General features: G+C 42.5%; 1 protein-coding gene across 2 annotated transcripts in view; it reads right to left on the reverse strand.

The window, feature by feature from the left end:
- ptprz1b (protein tyrosine phosphatase receptor type Z1b) overlaps positions 1-16,898 on the reverse strand; it is a 29,057-nt gene that overhangs the window by 9,700 nt on the left and 2,459 nt on the right. For both annotated transcript variants that reach the window (XM_088989051.1, XM_088989050.1), the window contains exons 3-13: positions 14,994-15,289; positions 8,623-8,691; positions 4,209-4,388; positions 3,990-4,141; positions 3,817-3,912; positions 3,679-3,745; positions 3,439-3,596; positions 2,007-2,154; positions 1,027-1,211; positions 839-965; positions 731-780 (exon numbers count right to left, since the gene is read on the reverse strand). In XM_088989051.1, the coding sequence (XP_088845177.1) occupies positions 731-780; positions 839-965; positions 1,027-1,211; positions 2,007-2,154; positions 3,439-3,596; positions 3,679-3,745; positions 3,817-3,912; positions 3,990-4,141; positions 4,209-4,388; positions 8,623-8,691; positions 14,994-15,051 (1,290 nt within the window). In that variant the 5' untranslated portion in view covers positions 15,052-15,289. The remainder of the gene's footprint in view (positions 1-730; positions 781-838; positions 966-1,026; positions 1,212-2,006; positions 2,155-3,438; positions 3,597-3,678; positions 3,746-3,816; positions 3,913-3,989; positions 4,142-4,208; positions 4,389-8,622; positions 8,692-14,993; positions 15,290-16,898) is intronic.

Below are 16,898 nucleotides of genomic sequence, written 5' to 3' on the forward strand. Positions count from 1 at the left end.
CAGATGGATTTCATTTCACAAACAATAAAAGCTACAAATATAGTATACGGGTAACATCCGAGTTACGACCGGGTTCCTTTCCAACAAAACGGTCGTAAGTCGAAATCAATTCAAAATGGCCGACGTGACGTTTACATGACAGGATAGTATACGATGTCAATCTGTAAGCAACGTTTTCGATTGAATACTATGACATACCAAACTGTTTCCAGTTCATGTATACATTTTAGAACTTTTAGTGTCATTTCTATCATTTAATATTTCGTATTATCGATTTTTATGACTGCATAACTGGACATTTTTATCATTTTATATTTAATATTATCAATTTATATTTTATATTTAGAAAGAATATAGCTGTTGAAAAATCACTCGTCCTGCTAACGGCCAGAAGAGGTCGCCCGACACACACGCTCGGGCTGAGGCGGACGCCGAAGGAAAAAAGCCGTGTATCTGCACTGTATAACTACCGCATTGAGTGTCGTCACGCAGTAGATTGCTGTGCGAGTGTGTGACATGCTGGCTGGCCAAAGTTGTAGTGCGTGTTGCGCGTTGCGGTGCCAGGCGTAAAATAAATAAATAAAAAAGGGTGTGGCGGTCGTGGTCGTAAGTACGGGTGGTGGTAAACTGCGCTGGTCGTAACTTGGATGTTACCTGCATACAGTGATCCTCCGCTACTTCGCGGTTCACTTATGGCAATTTCAGTGCATTTCACCGTCTGATTTCTTACCTCTCTGTTGCTTTTAAAGTCTTTGGAGACATCAGGGACGCTATCGCTCTCTAGAAAGAAACCATGTGAAGAAATAAATGCCTCCTGGGAAGAAGAAATGGAACTTACCGGGATCCTCTAAGGGCATGTCCACGATAATTTGATCGCTCCATCTTCCTCTGAGGCCGTCGGTGCAAATCGCCACCACTTGAACCACGTAGCTGCTGTTAGCGAGCAGGCTGGGGATGATGGCTCCCTGGAAAATGTCATCCAATATAATCTTCAAGTCTGGACGTCGGCAGGCATGTCGTACGTACCACATCCTGATCCCCGTCGGTCCTGTACTCCTCTTTTCTTTGGTTTTGGCCTTGCAGCCTCTCGTAGGTGACGGCGTACCAGTCGATGGTGGTGTCATAAACCACGCGGGGCCGCTCCCACGACACCACGATGGTGCTTTCGTTCTGGGCGTCAGCTTGGACATTTTCCGGCGCTGAACTGCAGGCTGGAGACAAAGAAGAAGTCAACGGTGACGGGGTTGCAAAATAAAAATGTCAGAAAAACTTGTTTTTCACCTTGGAATCATCAAGCATATTCATTCGATTGATTTCTGAGGAACAGTTGGTTTGGAAAAGTGTTCCAAGCGGAAAGAAGCCAGTGCCCTTTTATTTATTTAATTATTTGCCATGTATCTATTTACAATGCATCTATTTACCATTTAGTTATCCATGCTGGTTTATCCATTTATTTATCTGGTTATTTATTTAACAATTTAATATGTATCTGTTTATTTATTTATTCATTCATTTTTCTGTTCATTTATTTATCAGTTTAGTTAATTATTGTAATATTGTCTGTTTATTTATTTTTATTTATTCATTTATTTATGTATATATTCACCTGTTTATGTACTTATTTATCCATTTGTTAATGTATTTATCCGTTCATTAATGTATTAGTTTTTCCGTTTATTAATGTATTTATTTATATGTTCATTAATGTATGTATTCATGCATTTGTTAATTTATTTACTAATCTGTTCATTTATTTTTTGATTCATCTGTTTATCTCTTTTTTATTTCTCTGTTTATTTATGTATTTATGTATCTATTTATATGTGTATTTATGTATGTATTTATTTATTTATCCATTTTTTCATCTCTCCATTTCTCTCCGTCTATCTAGCTAGCTTGGTCGCTAGCTCTTCATTTTTTGTCTGTTTGATTTTGATTTTTTATTTGGGGGGGTTGCTTTCACATCCCAAAAGCGTGAATGCGTTTGCGGGTCGGCCGTGACTTACTGGGCACGGGGACGTCCTCCACTCCCGTGTACGAGGCAAACACCTGGCCCATGAACTGTTGCTGTTCCCGGAAGTTATTTTGCAGGTAATCGGTCAGCATGGCGTAGCCCGTCTGCTCCACCGTCATCACCTCGCAGAACACCTCCAGCTGCAATTGAAGGCCACAAAAACAAAATATGTCTCTCTTGTTTTTGCCAAAGTCAACATGATGCGCAAGAGCTGTTTGTTAGTTAGTGCCAGGCCAATAGAGAGCTCCGCTCTATTTTTAGATGGCGCCTATGCGGCCGTGCCATACCATGTCACTATCATTAGCGTCATGCAAATGCACATGAAAAACACATGGCGCCTGCAGCCTATTTTCTGCACTATAAGGCACACCTATAGCATTTCATCTTCTCAAAAGCCAAGAGTTTGCCGTAGAGCCGCCGAGGTGACTCTAACTCACTTTATATTCCCCATTGAGTTGCTTCGTGTTCGTATTCAGATGCCATCTCGTGGTGATTATAACCAGTAACCAATTGTCAACATTTCAAAGGATATTTCGCACCCTTTTTGTTGAATCCATTGTCTATTATTTCTTGTCTCATAACTCCACTTGCATGGATACGTTTCATGTTTGTGACCAGTTCCCATTGTTCTAGCTAGCTCGGTTGTGAAGGGCAGGCTGAGATAAATGCAATGGTATTGTATTATATTGTATTCCATTTACAATAGCACCATCTAGTGGATGCATAGCGCAACTGTCGTCACTTCCAATGCGCCTGATAATGGAGTGTGCCCCATATATGTAAACTGTTTTAAGATACAGGTAACATCCGACTTACGACCGGGTTCCATTCCGACAAAACGGTCGTAAGTTTTATACTTACCTTTTAGTGTCGGCGCACACGCATTCGACTGACCCAAATACGCACAGCTTCCCATGCATGTGCGCTGTTGAAAAATCACCAGAAGAGGTCGCCCGACACACCCGCTCGGAAAAAAGCAGTGGACAGTACTACAGGAGATGTTGCAGTCTATCCTGTATAACTACTGTACTGAGTGTAGTCACGCAGTAGATTGCTGTAGCAGAGTGACATACTGGCTGGCCAAAATTGTAGTGTGCATTGCCGGTTTCTCGCGCGTTGGGATGCCAGGTGTAGAATTAAAAAAAGTGTCTGGCGGTCGTGGTCGTAAGTATGGGTGGTCGTAAATTGCGCCGGTCGTAACTCGGATGTTACCTGTAGGCCATTCACCTTATTGTGCCAAAAATACGGTATATGGTGTGTAGTACAAACAAACAAACATTATATAAATCGCCACATTTTTCTCAATTTATCGGTTTGAATAGCAGATGAGAGCTTATTTTGTTCTTTTGCACACGGACGCATCTGAGCGTAACCTTGTCAGGATTTTTAGCACGACGCTTGTACCTGCATTTGCGGCTACTCGCCTGCGTTTCCGAGATGGCAACGGTGTGTTGAAAGACGAGCCACTCCACCGTCTCCGAGCAAGGAGGAGAAGTTAGCGAGCCGTTGTAAATGTAATATTTGGCCGTGTTGTTTGGCAGCAAGGACTGCAAGGCCAAGGCTTCCATTGATCCACTTTTACCTGCTCATCAACAGGAAACGGGAAGAACAGGGACAACCCTTACAAAATAAGATTTAGCGACGTTTTCAACGTGGTGACTCACCGAATCGAGTGACAGTGTTGACAGCGTCGATGACAGGAGTGAGGTTTTCATTGTCATACAAGCTAACCTGGGGACATTCACGTATTTATTTCATTTGGAAAGGAAAATGCCAAGGCGGACGTCACCGTGTTGACTGACCTCAAAGAGCACCGCTAACGCCGCAATCCTGCCTCCCTCCCTGATGGCCTCCTCCAGATTCCGGAAAGCGGCGGGATCGTAGGCGTAAATTTGCATCTGAAATCAATCCGCCAAATGAGCCCAAAGCTAGCGTGAGGTCAACATCCCGGGCGGAGAGTTTGTTTTCGGAGTACCTCAAGAGGGTATTTCATCCCATTGAGGCTATGCTCCGACCCAGCGGAAGTGGCGTTGCAGCGCCCCCAGTGGAAGGTGACGGTATTGACGCGGAACCTGGAGCTCAGACCACCTCCGCTGACGTAGAAGTCGCCATCCACGTTGATAGACACTAAGGTAGGTATCATTGGACTAAAATAAAAACCTGGTTGAATAATAACCAAGTGACGTGATCGGACCTGTTTTGCCGTTGTTGCGGATGGTGGTGGACTCGGCCATGGTTCGGTCCCAGCCTTCCAGTCGCAGGTTCTGGTACTGAAGTCGGACCTGCGTGAAGGTCTCGTCGATGTCCACGGGGGACTGCCTGGCGCCGGAACAGGACGGGTACTTCTTCCCCCAGTAACGCTGGTTCAGGGTACCTGCGCATAGATTTGGATGATTCGTGATGGCCGTCTTTTGCTTGGCGCTAGACCACATGTATGGATATTCTACAAGTGTGGATACGCCAAAAGTCCCCCCTCTCCCAAATGTATTGAATCATTTAGACGTTACATGCATGCATACATGCGTGTGATCAGAATGAACAACTCATGAGACACAACGGACTTATTTATTCATGACGAATGGTGCACGTTTAGAGTGTTTACATTGGTAAATGCATTCATCGTACATCTGCCTTGACGGAATACCCGGAGAAAACCCATGCAGGAAGGCCGGAGCTGAATTACAATCTGATATGTCTGCGCTGTGAGACCTACGCGCTAACCAGTTAGCCTAAATTCTTGAAAACCTATTTTGCTTCACGAATTACCGCTTCACTCAAGTGTGTTTATTATGCACAAGTCAGCGGACAAAATGGCTGTAATGAAGAAAGATTGAAGTATGCTAATCTTGGTTAGCAAGAAAGTGAGATTTTCTTCCCTATCAGGTAGGGAAATTAAAGCAAATGAAAAAGCAATTTCCATTCGATAATCCTGACACCCACTTTTGAAAGAAGCGTCCGCGACGGATTGCTTTGTGATGAGGCCGAAAGACCACGCAAAAAAAAAAAAAACATTTGAGGGAACGACCGAGAGCCCTCCCAATGCGGTTTAAGTGGTCAAGACCGGAACCATTTCCACCACCTTGGTGCTGCGTTCATCAACTCTGCTCACTGCGCTGTTGTCAAGTGACGGTAAAAAAAAAAAGCTCTGCGGAGCATAAAAGGGAAGTTACGAGCAGGAAAATTTGACAGCGTGGCGTATTGTCCCTGGGAAATGGGAAAACACATCCAAACGGAAATTACCTCGGCTCGGATGCTATTCGTGAGCCTGTCAATGGAGCTTGCAAATTGTTTTTTGTGCTAGCTAAGCGGACGTTGCAAAGACAAAGAAATGGCTAATCCCTTCAGCTTTATTTTGACTTCGACAGGACATTTCAAGTGGGATTTGGGATGTTTTTCAACATAAAAACATCAGCGACCAACAACAGTGGTTTTATAGTGATGTGTTCCTTTTGGCTAAGCCGCGCAGCGTAGCGCGTTTAAGACTTTCACACTTCCATTGCTTGATGACAGTCAATGAAGTGCACATCCTTAATGTAGGTAGCCGCTATCTCCTTGCCTTGCTACGCTTTGGCTAATTAGGCTGCTTTAGGTGATGTGAGCGAGCGTGCGCGCACACACGGTGCAAAAGTGCTAATTTCACCCTTCTGTGAACAGGTTCTGCCCCACTAAACTAAGGAGCCGTTCAGAGCTACACGCAAGATTAGCGAGTTCAATAATGTAGGGCTCAACTTTTAGGGAGACTGTCTGCTTCTGTTTGCCTCAGCACTAAGCGAAAAAACAGCCAAAATGCTTATCAAATATTAAAAGGCGGAAACGCCGCTTTTGGATCTGTTTAGCCTGACGCTAAAACTTTTGAATCACAAGTTGGTTATAAATGAACTGTAAACAGTATGTAATAGTATTCAATAGAGAACATTGCTTAAAAACTACAAATTGACATCGTATACTATTCTGTCGTGTAAACATCTCGTTGGCCATTTTGAATGGATTTCGAGTTACAACCGTTTGACTTACGACCATTTTGTCAAAACGGAACCCGGACGTAACTCGGATGTTAGAGTTTGATGTATTGATTTATTTATTTGGTACAGGGTTAACCTAATTAACGTCAAATCTTTAGCTTCAATTTGCAGTCTTGATTCGAATCCCTCGGATCTTCTTTAGACCGAGAATTATTTCTGTGATTCATTATCCACGGTTTAACAGGTGACTTTGAAATTCCATTTCATTTTGCACAAATGAAAGCTGAAATCCGTCAAAACGGCATCGGTAGCTACGAGGCGAGAAAGCAGAGGGAGGACGCGAGGAAGAGGCGCACGTATGCGCACACCTCGCCGTCATTAACTAGCGTCTGAAACAAGGCTCCGGGAGCAGCCTCACCAGAATACTGAACAACTGGAGCAGAAGAAAGTCTTTGGTGACTAAGAGAGCGGTGGAGAACCGTGAACACGTGCGTGCCAAAACACAGAAGCAAGCGAGGGGCAAGATGGCGTGGGGGGAGGACAAGGTGTCAAATTAGCCAGCGGACTTTTTGGGATGAAATATTCAAGGTGGGATCTGTGACGAATACGAGACAGGAAAGCCCTTAAAATTGGAACAGAAGGAAACAACACTGACATGCTCGGAAGTCGGATGGTACCTGTATTTCTCATTTTTTGAGAGTGAGTGCATATGAACATCACTCTCCGTAACAACCCTGGCTAAACTTAGCTCCCTTTATGCTATACAATGCCTGTTTTAAGCGAAGAAGCTAAAGAATCTAACTTCAACATAGTTATTTGGACCTTTCCTGAGTTAGGCAGCATTTTCAGCTGAAAGACTACAAAGGTGTCATTTCAACTGGTCGCTACGTTCTCACACTTGTCAAGTCAATCAGCGGCACCCTTTGCCACATATTTCCTTTTATTTTCATCAGCGGCACCCTCGACCGACGCATTGGCAAAAAGAAGCGCCCGCTGCCTGACAATGAAGTGCGCTTTCTTTCACATGCTAATGTTCTTACTCGCGCTTCAGCGAACGGGAAAAAGAGCTGCTCGGGAAGACGCGATAGGCGGACACGACACACTGGTGCGGATGGCCGGAGTGTTTGGGGTTACGGTGACGCAACACCAAACTGACCTCCCCGTATAATAACGAGGCTGACCGACCAATTGTCCACTCGTCAATGGCGATACTAATATATTTAATTTCTATTTCAGCCATTGGCGCCAGCGTTCACACAAGCCGGAAGTGTCAGCAGCAAAGTTATGAAAGAAGCACACACTGGCCAAAGCTAGCACACTGTGACTATAGCTAGCTGCATAAGCAAATATATTATTGTGTTGATATAATAGCGGGGTTTTTTTAAACCCACAATGGCTGAAAGAGAAGAAATGGATTTGGTTGCAAATATATTTTAAAGATGGACTTTCCAAGAATAGATGGTCATCATTAAGATCGGACAGCTCCGAGGCTAGCAAAAATAACAAATAAAATTGCAATTTTATGAGGTTATCATGAATCCACACATCCCTAGTAAAAATCCAAACAGTTTAATGACACTATTGCTTACATTTCTTCAAGACAAGTTATTTCCTGGCCAACGGCACTCTCTAGTGGACGTGTAGTAATATCACACCACATTCGGACATAGCACTACTGAAGGCCGAGGAGTGACATGCTGTCGTCTATTATGTGGATTGTTTTTCTTGATGCATTATTTTTTGACTAGGTGCAACTCAATCGTGGATAATTGAGAGCGACTAAAAAAAAGGTGTCTTTTAAATATTTTAAATCACATTCAAGTGTGACGCAGCACGCTCACTCACCGATAAATAAGTCTAAATTCCTCCAATGTTTGTGACTTATTGCAGTCATCAACTGGCTCGGCAAGAGGCTAATCCCGTTAGCATCCCCTCCATTAGCCCACCGCTGACCCCTTCAGACCCGATTCCCCCCAGTAAGAGGCTATAATCGCATCCCCCCACCGGGACGGCGCTCTTGTTTCTAGCCAGCTTAGCGCAGCGGGGTTCCGCGCTGAGTTAGCTGCAGTCATGTGAACATATGGCCCTCAGGCAGATCAAGGTTCTCCCGCGGGAGAAGTTGCTAGATACGCTAATTCCGACAGATCAGGCAATCTGAGACTGATTTTGTTTGTCGCGATTGGATGTTTTTCAAATGTCGGAGCGGATCACCTTCGAGAGGATACCACAGTGCTAGAGTGACTTCCGAAATTAATCCTGAAAGAAACTTCTTCATTCGAAAATGTTGTATGTCAAGACGCGTTTTTCATGTAAATGCCGTAATCCGCTCCAAGGCCACCCGGAATTTAGACAGAGATGTTTTCTGAAGGCTAAAAATGCATCAAAATGGAATAATTATATGTTGAAATTAGATTTTTCATCATAAATGAGAGTTGAGAACAATGCAAACAATAAAGACGAAAAATGATGGCAATTGTCTTTGTTTTTTGGCCCTCTTGAGTTCATCTTCTCTCTCAGTAGTGTTTTTAGCAAAGGATTTTGTAAAGAACTGTGTTATGTTGGAAAATTTGACAATTTGAACCCGGTGGCAGTTGTGTGGTCCAAATTCATTAGCTGAATTGCCGATGTATTTGAATGAACACATACCTGTGTACGACCAGTCCACATCTTCTTGGAGTTTCTTCAAATTTCGCACCAAAGGTTCCGCTGTTCCAACTGTAGAGGAAAGATTATAGAGCAGATGATAGAAGCGTTACGATACGGGTCCGCCTTTTAAATGACGATCCAATTAGAGGTTAAAACTGAAAACGACAGGTAATAATTGGCCTGGATGCTGCGTGCACGGCAAAAAAATTAAGAATATATTAGGCGCGACGCATCGGTGGGATATTAATGAGGCAATTAGCGATGCGAAGCGCCCGCAGCTACTTCTCGTCTTCCCTCCCTCGTCCTCATTCACTTAGCTCGCTCTTATTCCTTCTCGTCGGAGTCGCAATGACCCGCGTTTCATGGTTACTATTTGGAAGTCATATCAAAAGCGGGTTGTCTGATTCCATGTTTTTACCTTGTATGATATCAGGCGCATCAAAAAAAGGCTAGTAAAAAGCTGCGTTTAGCTGGTTTAGCTGATTTAGCATAGCTTTCTTCTTCACAGATGGAGGCACGGCAGCTTGTTTCAATCTATCGGTGATTGAGGTTTGAGGAGATGACCTCCTGCAGTTTGAGAGCCTCAAAGCTCGGAATTGGGAATTCACATCCAGTGGCGGGCATGCGTTCAACAGACTGGGCCGTATTATTTTCAACCAAAATGTTGCAGAGTGCAATTTAGACAGAACAATTTTAGCTGAAAAACGGCAGAAACGCAAATCAACATTTTTTTTTCCACTAAGGACAACGCAAGGGCTTTTTTTTGCAGAAAATCCGAGTGGATTCCCAAGAGCTCAAGCTGCGTGAAGATCATTTTGGGCTCGTCGAGCTTGTCTCAGCAGTAAATCTTAAGCAATAGAACCGATCTGGATCAGCCAACTCCTGGGGTGGGGGGGCTGATTTAGCTCAAATCCTTCCAACCAGGAAACTGTCCGCCGGCTTCTTCAAACTGATTTTGAGGTGTCCCATTAACTTATTAAATGTGCAAAAATATGTCCACTCCAGTGCCAAGGTTTTTGTAATTTTCACTCCAATTCCAGGACCCACAGAATATGGAGTTTTAGGACACATTAATGAGCAAAACATCACATAATTGCATGTCATTAGTTGATGGATGTCACTGTGTAAGCGGGTAAGCTCGGCTTTGTTGACATGTTAACTCCACAGTAAAAAAAATGGCCGTCAGTCGCCTCCAAAGCGCAATAAAAAAATGCAATTCCAACTTTGAAATCCCAAAGGTTGTTAACGTCAGGTGTAAAAAAGGATGACGAAGCTTTCTTCCGATATTCCCGCCTGCGGCTTCTCATTTTTGCTAGCGATTATACGTGTGTGTGTGTGCGTGTGTGGTGAAGCTACCTCGTAACGCGTGGCTGCTTTCAAAAAAAACAAATCACAGCCTCGGGCTAAGAGCCACAAACACCGGTGAGTCGTTGATATTACTTTTTTTTTTCGTAACAATAATCATCGCAAATTGATTGCTGCAAATATGTGAACAAATGGCAAATGCGTTTGGGTGCACGTACAGGCGGCTGGGTGGGATGTTCTAGTCTTTTGGGATGCCTCTCAGTGGAAAAACTAAATGTCACTAAAGAATCTCGTCAGTGTTGAACGGAATGAGCGGAGTTGCTATGACAACGGTACATGACAACCCCCCCCAAAAAAAAAAAAAAACACTAAAACCTTCTACGCCGCGCGTGGAGCTTACTGACTTCCTGCCGGCTTCCTGATCCGACTCTTTCTATCGCCATGGAGACGCAACAATCTCCCGTCCTCGCCGTCTTTCAATTCCTCACTTGTTTGGACCGCTGACTCATTTTCGCCACTGCCTACCACCCAAATAAATAACTAAATAAATAAATACATAAATAAAAATGAAATTCAAATAAATTAATCTAAATATAAATATAAATATGAAAGTAAAAATAAATACACATGAATAAATCGAAATAAATAATAAAAATAACTAGAAATAAATAAAAATAAATAAATATAAATATGAAACAATAATATCTAAATAAATACAAACAAAAATACATACAAATAAATTAATATAAATATAAATATGAAAGTAAAAATAAATTCAAATAAATAGGAATAAATAAAATAATAAATAAATAGAACTAAATTCAAAAAAATAAATAATAAAAATAACTAGAAATAAATAAAAATAAATAAATATAAATATGAAACAATAATATCTAAATAAATACAAACAAAAATACATACAAATAAATTAATATAAATATAAATATGAAAGTAAAAATAAATTCAAATAAATAGGAATAAATAAAATAATAAATAAATAGAACTAAATTCAAAATAAATAAAAATAAATACATATAAATAAATAAATATAAATCAAACAAATAATTTCTAAATAAATCTAAACAGAAATACACACAAATAAATTAATCTAAATGTAAATAGCAATAGGAAAGTAAAAATAAATACAAATAAATGAAGTAATAAATGATTAAATAACTAACTAAATAAAACTAAAATAAATACATCTAAATATAAATATAAAAATACAACTACATAAAAATAAATAAATATAAAAACAATAAATACAAATATAAATAAATAAAATAGAGCACAAAGACACTGTCCCCAATTCCACTATTTTAGCTTTGATTAAAAAAAAAACCCAATAACATAACTAGTAATGGATTGAGGCTAATGATCTGTTCTCCGCCAACTCATTGTGAGTCGTTGCATTTTTTGTGAGGTCAGGTGCTAGCGGAATGCTTTTTAGCGGTGGAACAAGCGTCCCTTTGAGGTGAGGATGTGTTCGCTTCTGAAGGGCCACCAACCCCGCCTCAGAGCACTTGAGAACTCACAGCGGGGCCAAAAGGGGCGCGGGGGGACTTGGAAATGGGACAGATTGCCATTCTCAGAGCTTCTACTCACGGGTGGGGGCTCCTAGCGGGACCCTGAGCGCTTTTTTCAGGGTGCTTGCTTGGAAAGTTGGATGGCTTGAGCGTTAATCAACCGGCACACAAAAACGCAGCGTTTTATATCCACTCAACCAATTGGTTTCACTTTTGAAAAGGAAAACAATGACGCCTTCCTTTTTTGTTTCCTCCCTACAGAACCATCGAAGAAGCCGAATGTGAAACATTGATTGGCGAGCGATTAGAATGCGAAGCAAGTGATTCCCTGGCAAAAGTTGGGCTGGCTCTGAAGAAACAAAACTCATGTTAGTTAGCATTGCCATTTGAGTTCGCAATTAGCAAAGCGGGGACACGAGCGGCGCTGCAGAGTTTGCGCAACAGCTGGTAAATTTGTCGCAAGCTGTTAGTGAAGCATCTGTCAAACTAAAAGCCGGCAAAGACGCCTTGAAATGAGCAAATTGGGAAGGTTTGGATCATTTCAGCAAACTACTTTCGACAAAGAGTCTGCCGGCGGAGCGCTAGTTGCATTTCCAATATGGATGTGAATTATAACGCAGTCAAAAGAGGACATATTTGTTTTGGGTATTTTCCCAGATTCAAATTTGGCCTGCCTGCCTGCCGTAGGAGCACCGTTGCTTGACTTTCTGCCATCCCCACAAAATGTCACTCACTCTGTCAACGGGAGTCCAACACTTTGGAGCGAGCGGCTTCCCAAAACATGTTTTGGCCATTAAAAGGGACGAACGAGCAGCTGTCGCCATGACCCGGCCTGGACTTGTTTTTTTTTTTTTTTTTTCTCAAATCAACTCATTGCTGCGGCGCCGCTAAGTGGATTCGAGACAAACTTCTGAATAAAAGCTTTCAGGATGTTCAAAACCAAAGCGGCAAATTGGGGGAAGTCAATCAATTATTTAGGCAACATCTGCGTGCTTGGTCTCAGCGTCAACACGTACGATCGCCTCAGCCACGTCTGTTGTGCGCAAACGTCATCAACGTCTTTTTCGCTAATGTTGCATTTGGATGACTCAAACAAGCGTGGGAGGAAATTATCCCACAAATAAATAAGTCAAGACCTAAATGCCTAAATAAATAAATAACCAAATAAATAACCCAAATAACCAAATAACTAAATAAATAAATTTGTAAATAAGTACATAGATAGATAAGTAAATAACTGAATAACTAAATACCTAAATAAATAAATAAACAAACAAACAAATAAATACCAAAACAACCAAATCACCAAATAACCAAGTAACAAAAAAATTAAATACCTAAATACCTAAATAACTAACTAAATAACTAAATAGCTAAATACATACATAAATAAGTAAATAAATACATACATACCTAAGTAACTAACTAACTAACTAACTAAATAGCTAAATAAATAAATACATACATAAATACCCAAATACCCTAATAACTAAATAATCAAATAACCAAATAACTAACTAACTAAATACATACATACATAAGTAAATAGCCAAATAATCAAATAACTAACTAAATAAATAACTAGTGAAGCATATGGCCGCCTGCTATGAGAAGGGACGATTTGGGGTAAATTTAACTGACATTGATGCTCATTTCTTAAGCAATAATAAAACATCTTTCAAGGTTAAATACAAGCGAACTGTACTTGGTCTGCGATTCTTTTATTAACCGCTATGTGACGTCACTACACTTTGAGAGAATCGCCAGCTTATGGCGTTGGGGCTTCCGGCTCCACTGGACGGGAAATTCAGGTCAATCAAATTCCCAATCAGGCGATGGCTTCATTTGGCGGGACGGACGTGACGCTGCAAGCCATCAAATCATGATTCAGCGAGCCAGAGCTTATCCCACGCCACTGACCTCCGAGTCTTCCCAAATGCTCCGTTTGGATCAACAAAACTCCCCGTAGGCGACGCCGACGTTTGGGTTTTTTTTGGGGGGGAAACTAATCAGGTCACAACGATGGCGTGGTCCAGATCGCACAGATTTCAATGCGTGAGAGACAGATGGTTGGATAACAAACGCCGTAGCCGCCGCATCTCCGTCCGTCGACAACGACCCGCGACGGAATCTGGCCAGCACATCATGGAAATAGTCACTCTTCTCACTTGGCGTTAGCTAAAATGAAAAACGCTGCTGATTCTAGCTTGAATAACACCGTACGGTCACAAAACGTGGGCCGCAAAAAATGTTGTCCTTGATTCGAGGTTACAAAAAGGAATAACAAAGTATTGGGTACTCAAACACTTGTTAAAAAAAAGAAATAAGAATAGTGCGTGAAGAATAGGGCTGTGAATAAATGAAAGCACAGCCGTTATTAGCACTAATTTCACTCCTAAAATGAATTTCAAACAAAACACCTGACACTCTTAACTGATTCGTTGGAATTGACTTTGTCGCCATTCCCGAATTTGTCCGGGTTTCGTTTTTTCTTGCCGATAAAGCGCTGATCAGACCTCTGCCAATGTTTTTCCCATCATTTGCCTTTTGTCCATGTTAGCGCTTTGTTACAGCTTCATCTCTTGTTAAAGCATGACATAAATCAACATGTATTGTATTTTGTACAGCTTCCCTCATTTCAAGCTCAGATAACTCCAGACCCATATAACTTAGGGATTAACTTTTTGTTTTGCTGAAAGAAGAAAGTCTAAGGTTTCTTACGCTGCATTGAATGTTGACGTCGCCCTAAAAGTCAATATTCTGTGGGTCCTGCAATTGGAGTGAAAATGACAACAACCCTGGCACTGGACTGGACACCGTTTTGCACTTCGTCTGCCAGTCAATGAATTAATTGATGGCTTCAAAAGCGAGCTTGTGAGATTGATAGCATCTTTTTTTTTCAGGGTCAGAGGTTACGAGAGGGGAGAGGTGATCATGTGATCAGGTCACAGGGTGCACAAAAGGATCATTTGTTTTTGATATCATATTTGACAGAGGATGCAGATTCGCCGACGTGAGCGACTCGGAGGAAATAAACGAAGCGCGTGACCTGCTTTGCCTCTGGCATCCTTTACAGATGAGCGCGTAACGATCAAAAATGAGCACCTTAACAAAAATGAATGATATCAAATGTTAAAAAAACACGGGCTATGCAGATGCTTGCAAGTGGCAAGACAGACGGCGAGCTAACGCTACGCTACGGTATGATACAAAATCCGCAAATGGGGATCATGCGTGCAAAACGCTCCGCATGCTCATTAAGAAGAGTTGAGGCTGCAGAAGCGCCGCCTGCACCGCAGCAAACGGCATCACTACGTTAACTCTTCAACACGTGGACGCATCTGCCAGCAGCAGCATCGCAGCCCTCGACCACGCCAACAACAACAAAAAAAAAAAACAAAAACAAAACCATCCAAAAACCAGCCGCGCTTTTGGAAATATTGTCACGTCGCAGATGCTTTGACGACAAAGTTTCATCAAAGGCGCGTGATTCTAATCAATGACGACAACGTGGATTGGAATGAGATTGATTGAGCTCACCGACGAGGCTGAGGAGCAGAAGCCGCGAGAGGACTCGGCGGAACCGCAGCGTCTCCATCGCCGGCAGAAAAGGACACGCCGAGAGGCTGAATGTCGCTCGGCGTGAGGAGGGAGGGAGGGATGGAGGGACGATGCGCTAGCAGCTCATCCCGCTGGTGGCCGCTTGATGCCGGTACTCGGTGGGGTTCGGCTCGGGTCCGTCCGTCCGTCTGGGCGGAGGTGGAAGCGCCGTCTGGCTGGCCGGATGAATGCGGACGGACGCAAAGCGGGGATGAAGGGGGAGCGCCACCCACTGCCTGAGTGAAAATGAATGAGGGGCGTCTCGGTCGGTGATTTCACTCCAGGGATTTGCGCGCTGGTGTGGGGGTGTGTGTTTGTAGGACTAGTCTTGTGAGGACCCCTCACATTTTATATGTAGCCATTCATAAAGCTCACTTCTGCGGTTATTTCAATTTCAAGTCGGCTCTTTATTTCTTTGTTGTTAAAGAAGTTGAAGCGGGAAATGGGCTGACATTTAGTCTTCACATGGAACACGAGTTCTGCTCCAAACTTATCAGCAACGGTGGTCCTCACTCCTAATCGGGAGTTATCAATCAATACAACAGGGTGGCCAAAGTGCAGCCCGAGAGCCCATATCGCATGGCAAATTCCACCTCATCTAGAACCGCTTCATGTCACAAAGAGGGTACAGCAAGTGCTGAAGAATGAATGACTCTCTGTCTTGTCATATTATTTGTTATTTAGGTTTAGGTTTTTTTTTGTGTTTCCTTTCTTTCTTCTGCTCTTCCTTTGATAACGTTGCTGCTGTTTTACTTCCGGGTAGAGTGAACGCTGGTGCAAATGGCTGCCACTGCTCACCCGCACAAAAAAAAAAAAACAATCCTGTGACTGTAAAGCGTCCTTGAGAGTTTTGAAAGGCGCTTAGAAATTAAATGTATTATTATATATTTTTTTTATATATTATTATTTTTTCCCCACAGTGTTAATGAGCTGTAATGTTAGAATAAATTCTACATGAATCCATTCTCCCTACTATTATTTTGAAAGGCCAAGTAGTAAGAATAAGGTGTGGGTCTTATTCTGAAATTTTAAGATGGTGGGACAAGCTTGATGAGCGGCATCTTTAAGACAAACAATAAATCGCATCTTATAACTGCCGTCGCCAGTGCTACGATATTGCTCAATCGTGTCAATTAAAATAATAAGAAGAAGAATAATTTAACCCTTTCAGGGACAGAATTGACACTTATCAGGTTTCAGGGTGCGCGAAAGAGTTCAAGAAGAATCCCGGTGGGGGTGATCGCGGGTCACATTTTTTGCAGCACCCCATCTATTCACATGGTTGCCATATCTACACGTGACTGGGAGGTCCCCGCTAAGTGCTAAACAAAGAAACTTAAGTCTCTTTTCGGGGTTACTTCCATGAGAGGATGCGTTCAAGGAACTCGGGATTCAGCGGAATCGGAGAGCGCTTAATCACAGGACGTCTTGAGGAGAAAGAAAAGTGTTGATCCGCTGACCTGACGGAAGGAGACCAAAGTCTCTTACGGCGGAAATAACGTGTGTGGGTGTGCCTCAAGGACTCGCACGAACAGTGAAAAAAAGAGTCGGTTGACATTCAACAGGCTTGGAGAGTTGCAACGCGGTGGCGGCTATGAGTGTTTTTGTGTGTGAGAGAACGCTCGTTTCAAGATGCTCTCGTTACCCCGTGTGCATTCATTAGCATAAATTAAGAGAGATAATCCCGCCCCAAGCCTATTAATTGTGCCAAGAGAGCCTTGTTTGTCCCACTCGGAGGTCCGAGGTTTCAGTTCACCATCTTCTGTTACAATATCCTCTCAGGTCCTCTTGCTTGCGCGGATACATCCACGTGAATGTGTGAGAGCGTCACTTGCTAACTGCCTG

The sequence above is a fragment of the Hippocampus bargibanti genome, linkage group LG22 (genome assembly GCF_051943395.1).
Source record: "Hippocampus bargibanti isolate YZ-2025 linkage group LG22, ASM5194339v1, whole genome shotgun sequence".
NCBI classification, from domain to species: Eukaryota; Metazoa; Chordata; class Actinopteri; order Syngnathiformes; family Syngnathidae; genus Hippocampus; species Hippocampus bargibanti.